Source organism: Drosophila ananassae, chromosome 3R (genome assembly GCF_017639315.1).
Source record: "Drosophila ananassae strain 14024-0371.13 chromosome 3R, ASM1763931v2, whole genome shotgun sequence".
In the NCBI taxonomy this organism is placed as follows: domain Eukaryota; kingdom Metazoa; phylum Arthropoda; class Insecta; order Diptera; family Drosophilidae; genus Drosophila; species Drosophila ananassae.
The window spans coordinates 11,647,464-11,661,846 of record NC_057930.1 but is presented as its reverse complement, the minus strand read 5'-3'; the positions used below and the strand labels follow the sequence as shown (position 1 = coordinate 11,661,846).

Below are 14,383 nucleotides of genomic sequence, written 5' to 3'. Positions count from 1 at the left end.
GTTTGGCGGGAGATTTAAACATCTAGTATAATATAAGAGATATTTATTTATATATTTTACTACCCATAATTCATTTAAAAATTAGATAAAAAATAGCTGATCCATTCCTGGTTTCTTTGACTTTTTATTTTCGATCAAAAACTACAGGCAACAATTATTTGAAGCGGTCATTTAGAAGTGGCGGTGTGTGTTGTGTTGGATGGTATATTGCTTAATTGCCTTACAATAATCAAGTTGAACATATTTACAATTGAATTTAGTTAAATACATAAACGTAATTTATAGATAATAAAATATTTATATATATATATATAGTTAGGTGTGTGCTTGATGCGTGTGCCCTATTGCAAGCAAATGTCCTAAAAAGCATTTGTACTTCTAGCTTTCGTTATGTTTACTCATTTGTTAGCAACATTTCAACACTTAAGTACTACAAAAATATTAAATACATCTTTTGTTTGAATTCTATTACAATTCTCCTCCACTTTTTTTTATTATTTGGTTGATCTTAGTTACTGGTTGATTTTGGGTATCATCTTCTTGTTCGTTCGTTTCCGGTTCCGGTTTCGTTTTCGGATCTCTGCTTTCGTTTAAGGCACATGACACATTCCTGAATATGATGTGCGTTTTGTATATAGTAATTAAGTAGTATTAAGTATAACACACTAAAACTATTGACTACACAATGTTTTCAAAATTCGCTTCCAGGTTCGCCTCAGAATTTGTGCTCTAGGTATTTTCGAAGAGGGTGGAAACTCCAATGAGAAAAATCAAAATTCCAATTATACAATGCATATGACCAGCAAATGACTAAATAATTATTATGCCACGATTCACAGATCGTGGACAAACGTAAGTAGTACACCAAAAAAATGTATAATATGTAAATTTCTCGGAAATGTTTTCGCGCATCTTCAGTTTGATCGTGAGATCCTTATTATATAGATCATGATAGCTCGCCGATGGGAGCATTTTGGAGCCACAGATCGTGAATGAAGTTGTACAGATTATCGCTGACAGCCACCTGGAATAAAATACAATATTTTTAAGTAATTTATAAATTAAATAACTAATTAATTACCCACCTTATAGGGCGTTGGATTCAGCGTTCGCTTGTGATCGTTCCGAAGGGTCTTCAGTGAAATTTGCACTTTTTCGCGCACTTGTTCCAAGGTCGGCAATTGTTGGCAAATCTTTCCCGATTTCCAGTACACCTTGTACAGGGATTCCACATGCGAGGGTATAACGTAGGCTCGTTTCGATTCCTGGAACGGATGGCGGCAAAGGACCTTTTGGCCCACTGCTGGTGGCGGCTCCGATACCTTCTGCAGCAGATCGATCAAAGCATGACCATCGGCACTATATAAGCGATAGGCATTCTTGTTGCCCGGCATGGTGACCTTTTCCACATCCTGGCTCAGCTTGATCCTGGGCTGGCCATTGATCTCCACCAGCTTGTAGACACAGCCCAGGGCGGGCTGGCGCTGACAAGTCACTAGAAAATGGTAAGAATTATTAATATTTATTTTTATTAATTTTTAAATATTATATCCTCTTACCCAAATGTGTACCAATGCCAAAGCAATCTATTTTGTGACCCTGCTCGTTCAAACTCAGAATGGTATCCTCGTTGATGTCATTCGAAGCCACAATGGTCAGCTTATTGAACCATGGAACTTTGAAGCGTTCCGCCACCTTCTCGAATGTTTCCCGCGCCAGGCAGGACAAATAGGCCAGATCCCCGGAATCGATCCTTATGCCCAAGGCATGATATCCCAAATCATTGAGAGCCAAGGCCACGGCACTGAAATTCAGCAAGCCACTCCTAGGGAAAATAAAAATTACATAAAATAAAGTTAATAACTATTTTTTAATAACCCCTTAAAGTGCTGCTTGGGTTTTCTAGTTTTTTTTTCAATCCAACAAAAATATTTCTCTCAACAAAAATATTTTCACTTTTGCTATACAATTGGTTTCATTTAATTATTTAATTTTTTTTTGCCACTAAGTTCAAAGCGAGTATTTCAGAAAAATCTCAAGTGTGGAACTATAAAAAAAATGTGTCAAAGAACCAATTAAAATCGGTTATTTATTTGCAAGTGCTTCTAGAAAAATCAACTTTCTTGGTGTTTCGAAAATATTTGAGATTTTTTTTTATAAGGGGACTGCAGCATAAAATGTCGAAAGATTTGATCTTTCTTGTCTTTAAGCCATGCAGTGTGCTCTCTCGGACTCTTTTTTATTTAAATATGTACATTTAAAAAACTAACAAAAAAATATTTTAGAAAAATGTTCAGAATATAGGGTTTTTGGTTTTTATAAAAAAGGATTCAGAAAAATTAACCACAACAAAAAAGGGAAGAGACAAAATAGAACAAAATATAAAATTCGAAAAAAAAATGTTAAACTTAACAAAAAATATTGTTTCGAGGACAAGGACACTTGAAAAAGGATTAAATATATGACAGCATTAGAGTGATTCAGTGCGAGTATCCGTTTTGGTTTTTATTTAAGGTTTCTGTGCTAAAAACAAATGAACAGACGTTAACTTTTAACACACAAAATGTTTATTTTAAGTTCACGTTACTTATATTTAAAATTTTCCAAGCTATAGGATGATTATGTTTATAGAAATTTTTTAGTTTAATAATTCCAATAGTTGTTTTTTTTTAATTTACTGAAAATAATCCAATTAGGGAAATAATTTTTTTATAACTTTAAATTTGTTTTATGCACTTTGAAATATTTTTTTTTTATGTATGACTTTAGTTTGTTGCAGTAATTGTTGCTGTTGAGTGGGTGAGTTTAATGTCATATGATATTTTAGTGTTTTTGTTTATATAATGTTGTTGGTTGGTTGTTTTGAATATTTTTTTTTTGTTTTAAACTTGAAGACGTGTGTTTTACATACCTCTGCCAAAATAGTGCCGGAAGTCATTTTATTTTTACTATGTTAGGTTCGTAAATTCTTTCTTTCGGATTCATTTTATGGATATCTGATTCGGGTTCGATTAATGTTTGGGTTTTTTATTTTTGTTTCACATTCACATTTAGGACGAGAAAATAAAAAGCATAATAAACAAAACTGAGTTAGAGAAATAATGGTAAACGAAAGAATGTAATATTGAGCGGGGTTAGTAAATAAATTAGTGATACACCGGAAAAAATAAAGTTTTATACATAGAAGATAGTGTAGTAGGTACTAAGCAGTAAACAAAAGCAAAAGCAAATAAAAAACAATTTTTAATAATTCGACTTCACCTGTTCTGGCTGATATTTTTGCACAGAATTTTTCACCCTAATGAGATGACTTGTGGACCAAATTTTCTAATTTTTTTTTAACACCAAAGCAGATGACATACAGACACATATATCAGCTTAATTATAAACATATATATGCGTGTATATGAGGGTTATAATTTTGAATTTAATAGCTATAATTTTGGTTAATATTTCGATGATTTCATGCAGGCTTAAAAAACTTAAAACTTTTTTAAAAGTTTTTAAAAGTTAAAAAACAAGGCTTAAGCTAAATATTAAATAATGTGGAAATAATAACTTGATGTTAAAAAATAGCTGCGGAAAGGTTAGTAAAATATGAAGATGTAAAAATTAATGGGAATGAAAGGGTATTATATATTAAAGAAAAGATTTTAACATTTCTCACATTTCTATTTCTGTTTTTTTCTTTGCTTTCTATTACTCTTTGTTTTTTATTCATTTTTTTTTTTTAATAACGAAATTTACCTGAATGACTTCTCGACATATTTTGGAAGGTATGCCGTCCCATTGGACGTGGCTGTGGTAGTTGTGGTCTCAGTGGCTGTTGCTGTCGTTGTTCTCGATTTTGTATCTTTTAGATCTATATCTTTTGGCATATCTTTAGTGCCGTTTTGAGATACACCATTCTGTTGCCCATTGGCCTTGTGCTCATTCACTTGACCGTTCTTTCTCTGACCATTCTTAAGGCCATTTACGTTTGGCTTTATTTTTGGCGGACTATTCTCAGACTTGATATCATTGATTAGATTGGTTTCTGTGCGGGCTTGTTCTGTCTCTCGGCTGTTGGATAATACTTTGGATTATTACTCAAAACTCAAAAAAAAAAAAAAATAATAAGGAAAACCAAAAACGAGGAGGGCACACGTGGAAGTATGATTGGATAAGGGACAGGAGGATGTGAACTGAAAAGTAGATTTCAAGAAAAGTTTATGTTCTTGAACTTTCGTAATAGTTACTCTGGAATTTGATTATTTATCTGGCTGTGGTGCACGTCTCGAGAGTCTCAAATACAAATACAAAATAGACCAAAAGAAATCCATACTCAAAATAACAATGTAAAAAATGGGGTAACCAGGAAAGAGATATATAGAGTTACGGGATAACAACATAATTTCAAACTAAAACCGAACACAAAAAACCGTTCCGAGAGAATCTGCCTAAAAGCGAAATACCTCTTAACATCGTACGTATCGACAAGTGCCATGAATCCGTCAGGGAAGGCAATGGCATAGGACACCATGGCCGCCAATTCGCCCTCACTCGACTCCTCGGTGGACACATCCAGGACGTGCGATAGCATTTGCCGATGATGGATAGCTCTCTCCAATAGATCCTCCATGATTCCTATTTAATATTTAATTTTTATTATATTATTTAAATTAATATTTTATATATTTATCATACCAGTTTGCTTGTGCTTGATGAGACGGGTCTTGAGTTCTCCCACGCTGCTGAAACTGGTGATATAGGCATGGGCATGGGTGCCCTTGACAGGGATATTGAAGAGCTTGCCAGCCAGGACATTGGAGGTGCCATCAAAACCACCTAGGAGATACAAATTTTAATAAAATTAAATGGCAGGATCATAGATAATAAATCAATGAAGCTTTAAAAAAGTAAGAATCCTTGACAGGAACCTTGACGCCATGAGTCACCCTCACGCGAATCCTTCTATCGATTATATAGGGGGATATATCCCATATAAAAGGATATACCCACACTACCCCAACATTTTCGGAACGCATTAAAAACTTTGAGCGTTGAGCTTGCCAAACAAAACGGAACCCCAAAAAGTTACGATGTGTGAGCGCCAATTGAAAGGCACCGCAGCAGCGTTATGCCAGGATTGGGATTTGGAGTCGATAGGCACCGCCTGGCACCGATTTCCCATATACATGGACACCCTCGAGGCAGCACCGCCCCCAACCCAACCTTCGAGTACTGCCGCCGGGCGAGGCGAGGGCGTTGCGTTGCGTGTACCACCCACTTTAGGGACTTTTTCTACTAGCTTCAGGGCGCATTTAGTTTAACACATAAACAAGAGTTCTTGAACTTTGTCGGAGCGAGGTAAGGCGGATGCCTTGATGAAGTCGGGGAATTACTCATAGTTTCCTTGATTTTTTGTTCGAGGGGAGTGGGTTGAAGAAACCTTGATAGGGGGGGGCCTTAGGGGGCAATTGGATAGAACTCGGAAATCAGAACCGGAGAAGCCTCAGCTCTGGCTGACAGTGACACGTGCTTTGCATGCATGCACATCATAAAAATTCAGGCACAAAACAATATGAAAAGTCTTCACATTCCCTTCATTCCTTAACCCCATCAAGTGATCTACAGGGAGTACTAACTATAAAGGTTGATAAACCATTTAAATACTGTGTAAATGACAAAGAAATTTTAACAATAAATCCTTAAACAATCTAATATTATTACAAACTATTCTTATAATACTAAACAGGATAGATATATGTAGAGATACTGATTTTAATCCTATTTCTAGAATAACTAGCCTACCCCAAGAATACTCCTACTATAGAGGTGACTATGACTGATTTTGCTTACTTCCCCATTCCTGCATTATTTTTTTAATTGATAATGAGCTGTCTGCATGCAATTCGGCAATGCCGAAAAAATGCTTTATTGCTCGCACACGGTTGACCTTAGTTGTCACGGGTTTTTTACAGCCTGGCGGCAAATAGCTTGTGGGGCGTGTGAAAGTTTCATTTTTTATGGCTGCTGCCATAAATGTAACAAATGTACCTGTGTACGAATACTTCGATGCGGATAGGCCACCGTCTGGGCCCTGGGCTCGACGCAGTCCAAATTCCAATAGTTTGACATGTTTTCCAGCAACCATGCGATATCTGGCTGCATTCGTTGCCATTAAGCTGATTTTTAAGTTAAGAAATAAAAGAGTTATTTGTTAAATTTAAGATTTATAAGAGACATGAATACCTGGCATAGTTAACCAAGGTGAGAAGAGTCGTCTCCAGCAACTGGACTATGATCAGTGGGCCCTCAATTTTAATAATGGGAACTCTAAAATAGAAATAAAAAATATCTTATTAGGATTAAATTGTATGGTGTTTGCTACAAAGTCTACAGCTCATACCAGCTATTCTTAGATAAAATTCTTAAATATTTGCTAGGCAACATAAACAACCATAAAGATAGATAAGACACATGAGATGACTGTTTCAAAATTATCTCAAAAAAATTGTTTAAAAATAAAAGAGTCACTTTAAGAGTAATTTTAAATGAGTAAATATAACGATGATCCATGAATATTTTTGTCATTATTTGCTTTTATGCTTTATCTAATAGTAATAATAGTCAGAAATAGCTAAAACCTTATCGTTAGCGTCATAAAGTATCATTCAAACACACCGTGGAAAAGCTACTGTGCCCTCATCAATGGCAAACAAGGTGACATCCCGCGCCGTCAGATTACCCAGGTACTCGAAAAACTCATTTTCAATGCCTTCGGGCAGCGTTTGTTTTAGATATTCAATATCTGCAATACAATATATATAGATTAGCTACTGTAATAAATATGAAAGTTAATAAAGAACTTTACCGCTTTGGGAATAATGGAAGCTATCCAGGAATTTGAGGCACTCCTCGAGGCCGGCAAAAATTGTGAATTCACCGTGGAATGGATTGTTGCGAAAGAATAGATCGAATACCGCTGTGTCATCGGTCTTGTCCGATTTCCAATATGCATATGCCATTGTTATTTGATATAAATCTGAAAAATAATAAGTTGTAATGATTAATAAGCATTTAAATGTATAATTTTTAAGGGTGAACCAGAAGAGTTTATATTATATAGATTATATAGAAGAGGTTATATTATATAGATATATATATATTATATTATATAGAAAAAGAAACAGAACTCTAGAAATCGGGTCAGATAAGATAACCTGGAAAGTCCATGGCTGATGGGGGCAATTTAAAAAGGAGCTCTATATTCCGGCAATCAGCAAGTACCAGGCACATAAAAGGCAGGCCCGTAAATGAAATGCAAATTCTTATCTAAAAGTGCAAAGACCCAAAGATCGGTTGTATTTTTCTTTTTTTTTTTTTTGTGTTTATTTGTGCCCGTGTCTGTTGTGACTAAAAATATGCCGTATATGTACACTATACTCGAATAGAAAAAAAACCAGATCAACAAATAGAACTTCTTATGGCGCGCCAAATTGTCTCTGAAGCTAAAATGTCAGCGAGTTTAAGAGCTTATTTGGATGTGATTGTAAATAATTTGCAGAAAACTATAAGATTATTAAAATAGAAACAAAATTTATTGTAGCAAGTCATGATTTGAAAGTACTATTAATATTTTCATGATTTTAAAAATTATACAAACGGAGAATATTTTTTAAAAAGGACTTCTTGGATAACAAGCTCACTATATTATACCCGCTATAAGGACAAAAGGTAAGATATTATATGAATTTTTACGATTTTTATAATTTTTAACATCAAGTTTTATATTTTAAGGACCAGACTTTCAAATGGATTGCAAAATGTTTTTGTTTCTCACGGAACTGGCTTGGAAGAATCGCCTTACTATCCCCGTTTTAGTTTTTACAGCGTTTATTTTAATGGATCTACGTATGGAGGTTGGACCCAGGATGACCATTATAACTGTCAGATCTCCCACATTAGGATAATAAAAACATATATTAGTTAAAAGGAAAGTATTTTATTGGATTTAGAATTAAGATACCCACCGGTTAGCAATGGCTGGACAACGCCATTCTGATTCATCCGTCCGCGATCCATAAACTGGCCGCCCGCGCCAAATTCACGGTCGTTCATTTTGTCGCCGATCTGGGTGGATTACTTAGCTATATGTCTATATAGGTATAGTCTTTCTTACAGTTATTTTTTTATATTTTTTTTTATCAAATATCTATTCACACGCGACTCGTATGCGAGCAATTAATGTGCCAAATAAACAAATTAATTAATTTGTTTGTAATGCCGTTGAACTTTAATATCTGTGTGTGTGTGTGCTGGGGTGTGTGTGATATCTGCAAAAAGCTGAAAATTGTTTGCAATTGTTGGGAGGTTATTGTAAATTGTTTTTTTAGCTCAAATGACGTAAGATCGCGTTGGGTTTTTGAGCGAGTGTTGAAATATTTTAGCATCAGAATGCAATAAAACAATTAGAAGTTTTTTTAAATAAACTTGAAAATGATAAATTTTATGTTTTTATTAACAATCGTAAAAAATATCACTAAAATTATAAATTGTTTTTATTTTATGATTTTTATGTTTTTAATAAAAATTTGTTTAATAGTGTTTTTTATTTCACAATCACTAATGTTAAAAAAACTAAAACGCAAAAAACTAAAACCTAAAGCTATGTAAATATATTTCGGAATTGCTTATGAAATTTCAAATTAGCATATTCGAATAAAATATAAATTTTATGCTGGACTCTGTTATCAATTAGTGGAACACGATTCGGTTAATAGTTTATTTTTATTTATTTTTTTCTTTTTTTGATAACGCGAGGAGGGATCTATTATCACACCCTCTCTACTGCTGGGATCACTTCGGTTTGCACTATTCAAACTTTTCCGCTCAGATTTCGAAGCTCGAATGAATTTTGAAATTCGCCAAAGGGGGCTAGCAAGCTGACTGCGTCGCTGCACAGTGGAACAATTTACCAAAAATAACTAAAAAATATTTATTTTGTTTTAAACTCCAAAAATGATTAAATATTTTATATACTTTGTGTTAATTTAAATAAACTATTTCTGCTCAATTATATTATTTCCAAAGCTTTTTAGCAAAAAAGCCCCACTGTGCACCGGCAGAGAAGAGAAGCTAAACTTGCGTGAGAGCGAAAACAAAATGCAGTTTGTTTTTTTTGTTTTTTTTTTTTTTTATTATTATTTTTTTGAGAGAGAACTCTTGTTGATTTTTTGTTGTTGTGTTGCCATTGGCAGCCGGTTGCTGATTATTCTTCGATTTTGTTTTTTTCCCCTCTCTTTGGGGCTTGTGTTTGTTTCAACGGCTGCTGGGCGCCGCTTTTCTATTGATTACATTTCCACACAACGTGTTGCTGCAGCTGAAGGTTGTGTGAAGGTCGCCGGACGCTCTACTACCCAAAAAAAAAGCCAAACACTCGCACACCCACAGACACACACACACAACCGCACAACTGAGGAGAATTGAGGGAGGCTGGAATGGAAAAATTGGGCGTGGGCGGTACTATTGTCTATGCACTTTCACTTTTTTGCGCACATTTCAATTCATCATTTATTATTATTTATTTATAGGACGCGGATATTCCAATTGATAAGAATGCAATTGATTTAACTTTAATTTGAAACTCCAGTCGTTGCCTGATTCCCACCTATTCGATTTGCGTTTATTTGTACGCACGTAGTTAGCTGGAAAAGTAGCAATTTACTTTTTATTCATTAAGCTCCCAGCACTCGGGTTTTATTTTTTTCTTTTTCGCGCACGTTCTTCTTCTTCGCTGCCTCCCAGCTGATAAGAGAATTTTGGGCGAGAGCTGCCAACTGCTTCTATATTTTAAGTGTAGTAAATCGCTTTTTTGTATTTTTAACTTTAAGTTTTATTTAATTTTTGAATTAAAAACATTTTTAAGAAAACACATATCTATATTGAAATTGTTTGCTAATCAAAATATAAGAATTCGATAGAGCCAAAAAAAACTTTTAAAACCAAGGTCGAAATCTGTTTGAAAAATAATCGACTTAAAAATATCGATAGATCGATATCTGTGCCTTTAAGGATTGAAATGTGATCTTTTTTGAAAGTCCTTTTCAAACACGCGCACAAAAATGATTTTTCAAATCCACAAAATCAATAAAAATGTGAAAATTATACAAATAAATACAAAATTCAAAGAAATGTTTATAATATAAACAATGGAACTTTAATCTTATATCTTTTAAAGTATAAAAGTCGTCCAAAAAAAGTCATCACGTTATTTTTTTAATGCAGACAATGAATTATCTACTTCCGGAGGCCATTCCAAGTCAATTCCGACCACATCTAAAGCTTGAATATCCATGGCCTGGCCTATGATCGAGGATAATGAGGGTGTGGTCCTTCCGAATTCCCCATGAACCAGCTCCTTTATATAGGTCCCAGCTTGAGTAACAATATCAACAATCAATGCTTGTGGATTGCCACGTTGGACACGGGCTTTAACACTATAAATTGTCCTGGGTCGCGTGTGCAAAGGACGACGATGAAGGACTCGTATGGGTGTTTTCTGTTGGATATCAAAACTTTCAGATATCTGAAGATTTTCCAAAATCTCCACTGTTACAGGTTCCTTCAGAGCACAAAGGGCACGGTAGAATTTTTTCTTTTGCTCCTCGCCTGTTTTTATATGCGACAGCTCCTCCCTTGCTACTACTTGCAGATTTACTATAGAAACTTTTCCTGATTCGTCCACAGCCTGCTCCATTTTGTAGGCTTGTTCTTGGGACAGTGAACTCCTGATGGAATTGGGAATCTCAAGACAAAAGGGCCTTCCCTTGCCCAAGCAACGAACATCTACATCTTCCCTACCACTTGACATAAAGATGATTTTCTCCGGCTTCTCCGTGAAGTGGGGTCCAATATTCCGAATGATTATCTCCTCGATGCTGTCCTCCATCACTCTCTGACCGTTGAGGACCCAAGGTGTGTGCGAGATTTCGCGGTTTACTTTTCGATATCTTCCAGCCACGCAGACTAGAGGACCTTGAAGTTCAATGTTTTTTAGCTCCAGGGGTTCCTCAACAATTGGAGAGGGTATCTGGAAATACTTCTCAAAAGTATCCGCCTTGACTTTCGCAGGTTGATATTGCTTTTCCAGCAATCCTCGCGAGATTTCGATGCGTTTCTGGTGGGCAGCCTTATAGGGAAAGGCTTCCTTGTTAAGCTTCACCAGTTTCTCAACCTCCTCCTCCTCCAGTTTGTGCCTGAGATCCACACTAATCATTAGCCCATCAGCGTCGTACTTTTTACCCAATTTTTCACATATTATTGGGTGCAAAATAAGCTTTACGGCCTCTTTGATTGGGACATCCGGGGGATTATTGGAGTCTATTATCGGCCCGAATTTCCTCTGCAGGGCATACCACATGGCCAGCTGCCTCAGCTGCAGGATCATGGGCAAACTAATGGCTAAAACAATTGTCTGGCAATCGTATTTACCAAAATCAGAGTTGAGGATTCCTTCCAGGAGCTCCTTTTGAAATTCATCCGAAAATAAACCCAAACATGTGGAGCAAATGGCAAGGCGGGGTTTTTTAGCAGGCTGATCATCTGATGAAGGAGTAACCTCTCCATTTTCATCAGTTTCATTCACTTTTATATCCAACTAACAAAATAGAGAGCCAGCTTTTAAAATTCCTTCTATATAATTTTACTGTAAATAAGAACTTACATTTCGCAGTGTTTCATTTATATCCTTATACTCGGAGCCTCTCGCCTTCAAGTAGCGCAGCTGGCAAACTTCGCAAACGCCGCAGGATCTTAGAAAATCTACCAATTCTTGATTTTTCATGGCTTTTTAAAAAAATAAACAAATTTTTGTAAACAAAACGTGTTGAGCGGTTCGTGAGTTGGCCAACACTGCCAGCTGTCATTGGTTCGAGGCATTAGCCAACACTACTCGGCTGGCACACAGAAAATACAAAATAATTGTTTTCATTGCAAATCTTTAGCAAGTTAAGGTGTGTAACTAAACCAAAAACAGATCAGAGTAAACAATTATATTATTAAACTGCATTAAAACTAATGGAGTGGTGATAAACTCTGTGAATTAGTCTGTACGGCCATTGTTTATGGTTACGTCACAGTGAGAAGTGACAAAAAAATCTTTCCATCTCGGATTTTAAACTTATTTTCCTGTTTTCCTTTTCTTTTAGCAAAAATGTCGCTGTCTCCATTTTTGCGCCTCCCCTTGACCGATTTAACCGGCTGTTTGATCAACCATCAAACCTACGACAAATGCGGACAATTCGAAATGAAAATGATGGAATGCTTTGAGGCCTACGGCCTGGAGCGCGGTAAGCGTGAATGTGCCGACCTAATTTCCGATTTCCAGGAGTGCGTTGGCATGCAAAAACAGCTCTTGCGATTCCATGTAAGTTTATTGATGTCTATTAATGATTTCCATCGTTTATTTCTGATCTTAAATGCACTTTTAGGCCATGCGAAATGAACGCTACAAGCAGTGGCTCAAGGGAGAGCGCAAGGGCAACGAGTTCTACGCTGATTCCCCTCGTGTGGATGCCTATTAAATGGGGTGGAATCTTTATTGAGTAAAAGCATATTGTATAGCCGCAAATTGTGTAAAAAATAAAGAAAATTAAAATTAACATTTTCAATCAGCTGTTCAGTTTACTAGTGAAGCAAGTGGACAGCGCCGTCTTGCTAGCTTAGTTAGCAGGGGCAAGGGGGAATTATATGTCAAATAAAATTTTTTATAAAATATATAAATAAAAAAAGGAAATTTGAAAAGACTATTAATAAAATTTATCCACTTTTTAATATTTTTATGCAATTATTTACTAACTGCACATATTAAGTGTTGGTAAACATCAAACTGCTAAAACATAAAACGAGTTGGCATCTATTGTGTTTGTTGTGAGGCACAGTTTCTTGTTCCGGCTGAAAATTTATAATTTCTGCATAAAAATCTACTAAAATGGGTACCAAACGACCCAATAACAGCGTGGTCCTGGCCCAGGAATCAAAACGCAGCAAAAGCGATCTGATAGCCTACACAAATCGGGACAAAGCGCTCCTGGAATCGGTAAGCGTGGTAGCAAGAAGAAGAACCGAGAAAATATTGAAGAAATTTTAATATTATAATGTTTATACTATTTTTCAGGGTGTTAGACGTACTTCGAACCTTCAGGCACCCATAATGCAACTGGAGGGGCATGAGGGGGAGATCTTTACCACAGAATTTCATCCGGAAGGAGAGATGTTGCTATCATCCGGATTTGATAGGCAGATCCGTAAGTGAAATTTTTGGATTTATTTGTGTATCCTTGCATTCATTATTGTTTTTTGCAGATATCTGGCAGGTTTACGGTGACTGTGAGAATATAATGGCTCTATCCGGCCACAGTGGCGCTGTAATGGAAGCCCATTTCACGCCGGACGGTTCGCATATATTCTCCTGCTCGACGGACAAAACCCTAGCTATTTGGGACATAGTTACGGGTCAACGGCAGCGACGCTTCAAGGGCCATGGGAACTTTGTGAACAGTGTTCAGGGATCGCGAAGAGGCCAGCAGCTGCTGTGCTCAGGCAGTGATGATCGAACCATTAAGATCTGGGATGCCAGGAAGAAACACGCTGCTCACACCCTGGAATCCCCTTTTCAGGTTACTGCAGTTTGTTTCAGTGATACAGGAGATCAAGTAATAACCGGAGGAATCGACAATGAACTGAAAATTTGGGACATTCGAAAACAGTCGGTTCTGCATCACTTGCGAGGACACGCAGACACTGTAACAGGCATGGCGTTGTCGCCGGAAGGAGATTTCGTCCTTACCAATGCGATGGACAACACGTTAAGAGTGTGGGATGTGCGACCCTATGCTCCTGGCGAGCGGTGCGTTAAAGTCTTCCAGGGCCATCAGCACAACTTTGAGAAGAATCTGCTTCGCTGCGCCTGGTCACCGGGTAGTGACAAAATATCCTGTGGTTCGGCCGACCGCCATGTCTACATTTGGGATGTGAACACGAGGCGGATTCTATACAAGCTGCCAGGCCATAATGGCAGTGTTAACGATGTTGATTTCAGTCCAAAAGAACCTTTAATTTTATCTGGATCAAGCGATAAAACCTTGTATCTTGGCGAGATTGAGGACTGACCAATGGAGAAGGCAAATCAGAGGATAGGCCCACTGCTGGAGACTCCGGTGGAATGACATGATGGAGACGAAATCGAAGATTAGTTTTATGATCAAGATACAAATAAATAAGTTTAAATCATCCTCCTTTACCAATAAAGTGTCTGTAACTTTTTTCTATTAAGACCAATAGACTGACTATTGTTTTTTCTACCTTTTCGAAGAGAATCTTCCGTCGTGGCAGAATCGCG

The 14,383-nt window shown here is 36.6% G+C and overlaps 4 protein-coding genes and 1 long non-coding RNA gene across 11 annotated transcripts; 3 read left to right on the top strand and 2 right to left on the bottom strand.

Annotated features, from left to right (window-relative positions):
* Positions 1-104: 104 nt before the first annotated feature.
* Positions 105-9,838, bottom strand: LOC6507187 (nicotinate phosphoribosyltransferase). Of its 7 annotated transcripts, none has more exons than XM_032455173.2 (12): positions 9,710-9,838; positions 8,016-8,328; positions 6,857-7,027; positions 6,667-6,793; positions 6,235-6,318; positions 6,040-6,167; positions 4,687-4,827; positions 4,455-4,626; positions 3,748-4,062; positions 1,560-1,825; positions 1,086-1,495; positions 105-1,024 (listed from the first exon to the last, which is right to left on the bottom strand). In XM_032455173.2, the coding sequence occupies exons 2-12, from the start codon at positions 8,101-8,103 to the stop codon at positions 947-949; spliced, it is 1,980 nt and encodes a 659-aa protein (XP_032311064.1). In that variant the 5' UTR covers positions 8,104-8,328; positions 9,710-9,838; the 3' UTR covers positions 105-946. The 7 variants fall into 7 exon arrangements, 6 of the variants coding, with proteins under 6 accessions (XP_032311064.1, XP_014760603.1, XP_044572283.1 ...); XM_014905117.3 differs by having other exon boundaries at positions 9,653-9,805; XM_044716348.1 differs by having other exon boundaries at positions 8,016-8,318; positions 9,653-9,805.
* On the top strand, positions 7,022-7,977 carry LOC116656030. The gene is made up of 2 exons (XR_004311044.2): positions 7,022-7,719; positions 7,783-7,977. It is a non-coding gene; the product is annotated as an uncharacterized LOC116656030 (long non-coding RNA).
* On the bottom strand, positions 9,278-11,843 carry LOC6507178 (putative tRNA pseudouridine synthase Pus10). The gene is made up of 2 exons (XM_001965289.4): positions 11,708-11,843; positions 9,278-11,641 (listed from the first exon to the last, which is right to left on the bottom strand). Exons 1-2 carry the CDS (start codon positions 11,825-11,827, stop codon positions 10,253-10,255), a joined length of 1,509 nt encoding a protein of 502 aa, XP_001965325.2. The 5' UTR covers positions 11,828-11,843; the 3' UTR covers positions 9,278-10,252.
* On the top strand, positions 11,699-12,644 carry LOC6503388 (NADH dehydrogenase [ubiquinone] iron-sulfur protein 5). Its single transcript, XM_001965288.4, has 3 exons — positions 11,699-11,996; positions 12,192-12,409; positions 12,474-12,644. Exons 2-3 carry the CDS (start codon positions 12,197-12,199, stop codon positions 12,564-12,566), a joined length of 306 nt encoding a protein of 101 aa, XP_001965324.1. The 5' UTR covers positions 11,699-11,996; positions 12,192-12,196; the 3' UTR covers positions 12,567-12,644.
* A 221-nt stretch (positions 12,645-12,865) lies between these two features.
* LOC6503393 (U5 small nuclear ribonucleoprotein 40 kDa protein) lies at positions 12,866-14,322 on the top strand. The gene is made up of 3 exons (XM_001965287.4): positions 12,866-13,081; positions 13,160-13,289; positions 13,348-14,322. Exons 1-3 carry the CDS (start codon positions 12,974-12,976, stop codon positions 14,151-14,153), a joined length of 1,044 nt encoding a protein of 347 aa, XP_001965323.1. The 5' UTR covers positions 12,866-12,973; the 3' UTR covers positions 14,154-14,322.
* The last annotated feature ends 61 nt before the right edge of the window (positions 14,323-14,383 follow it).

Excerpts from the sequence above, each read along its gene's own strand:
- LOC6507187 (XM_032455173.2), bottom strand. The coding sequence starts at position 8,103 with ATGAACGACCGTGAATTTGGCGCGGGCGGCCAGTTTATGGATCGCGGA. Across the intron at positions 7,028-8,015 it reads TGTCCAGCCATTGCTAACCG|ATTTATATCAAATAACAATG; the intron begins GTGGGTATCTTA and ends ATTATTTTTCAG. Across the intron at positions 4,627-4,686 it reads CATCAAGCACAAGCAAACTG|GAATCATGGAGGATCTATTG; the intron begins GTATGATAAATA and ends AATATTAAATAG.
- LOC6507178 (XM_001965289.4), bottom strand. The coding sequence starts at position 11,827 with ATGAAAAATCAAGAATTGGTAGATTTTCTAAGATCCTGCGGCGTTTGC. Across the intron at positions 11,642-11,707 it reads TAAATGAAACACTGCGAAAT|TTGGATATAAAAGTGAATGA; the intron begins GTAAGTTCTTAT and ends CTATTTTGTTAG.
- LOC6503388 (XM_001965288.4), top strand. The coding sequence starts at position 12,197 with ATGTCGCTGTCTCCATTTTTGCGCCTCCCCTTGACCGATTTAACCGGC. Across the intron at positions 12,410-12,473 it reads AACAGCTCTTGCGATTCCAT|GCCATGCGAAATGAACGCTA; the intron begins GTAAGTTTATTG and ends ATGCACTTTTAG.
- LOC6503393 (XM_001965287.4), top strand. The coding sequence starts at position 12,974 with ATGGGTACCAAACGACCCAATAACAGCGTGGTCCTGGCCCAGGAATCA. Across the intron at positions 13,082-13,159 it reads ACAAAGCGCTCCTGGAATCG|GGTGTTAGACGTACTTCGAA; the intron begins GTAAGCGTGGTA and ends ACTATTTTTCAG. Across the intron at positions 13,290-13,347 it reads CGGATTTGATAGGCAGATCC|ATATCTGGCAGGTTTACGGT; the intron begins GTAAGTGAAATT and ends TGTTTTTTGCAG.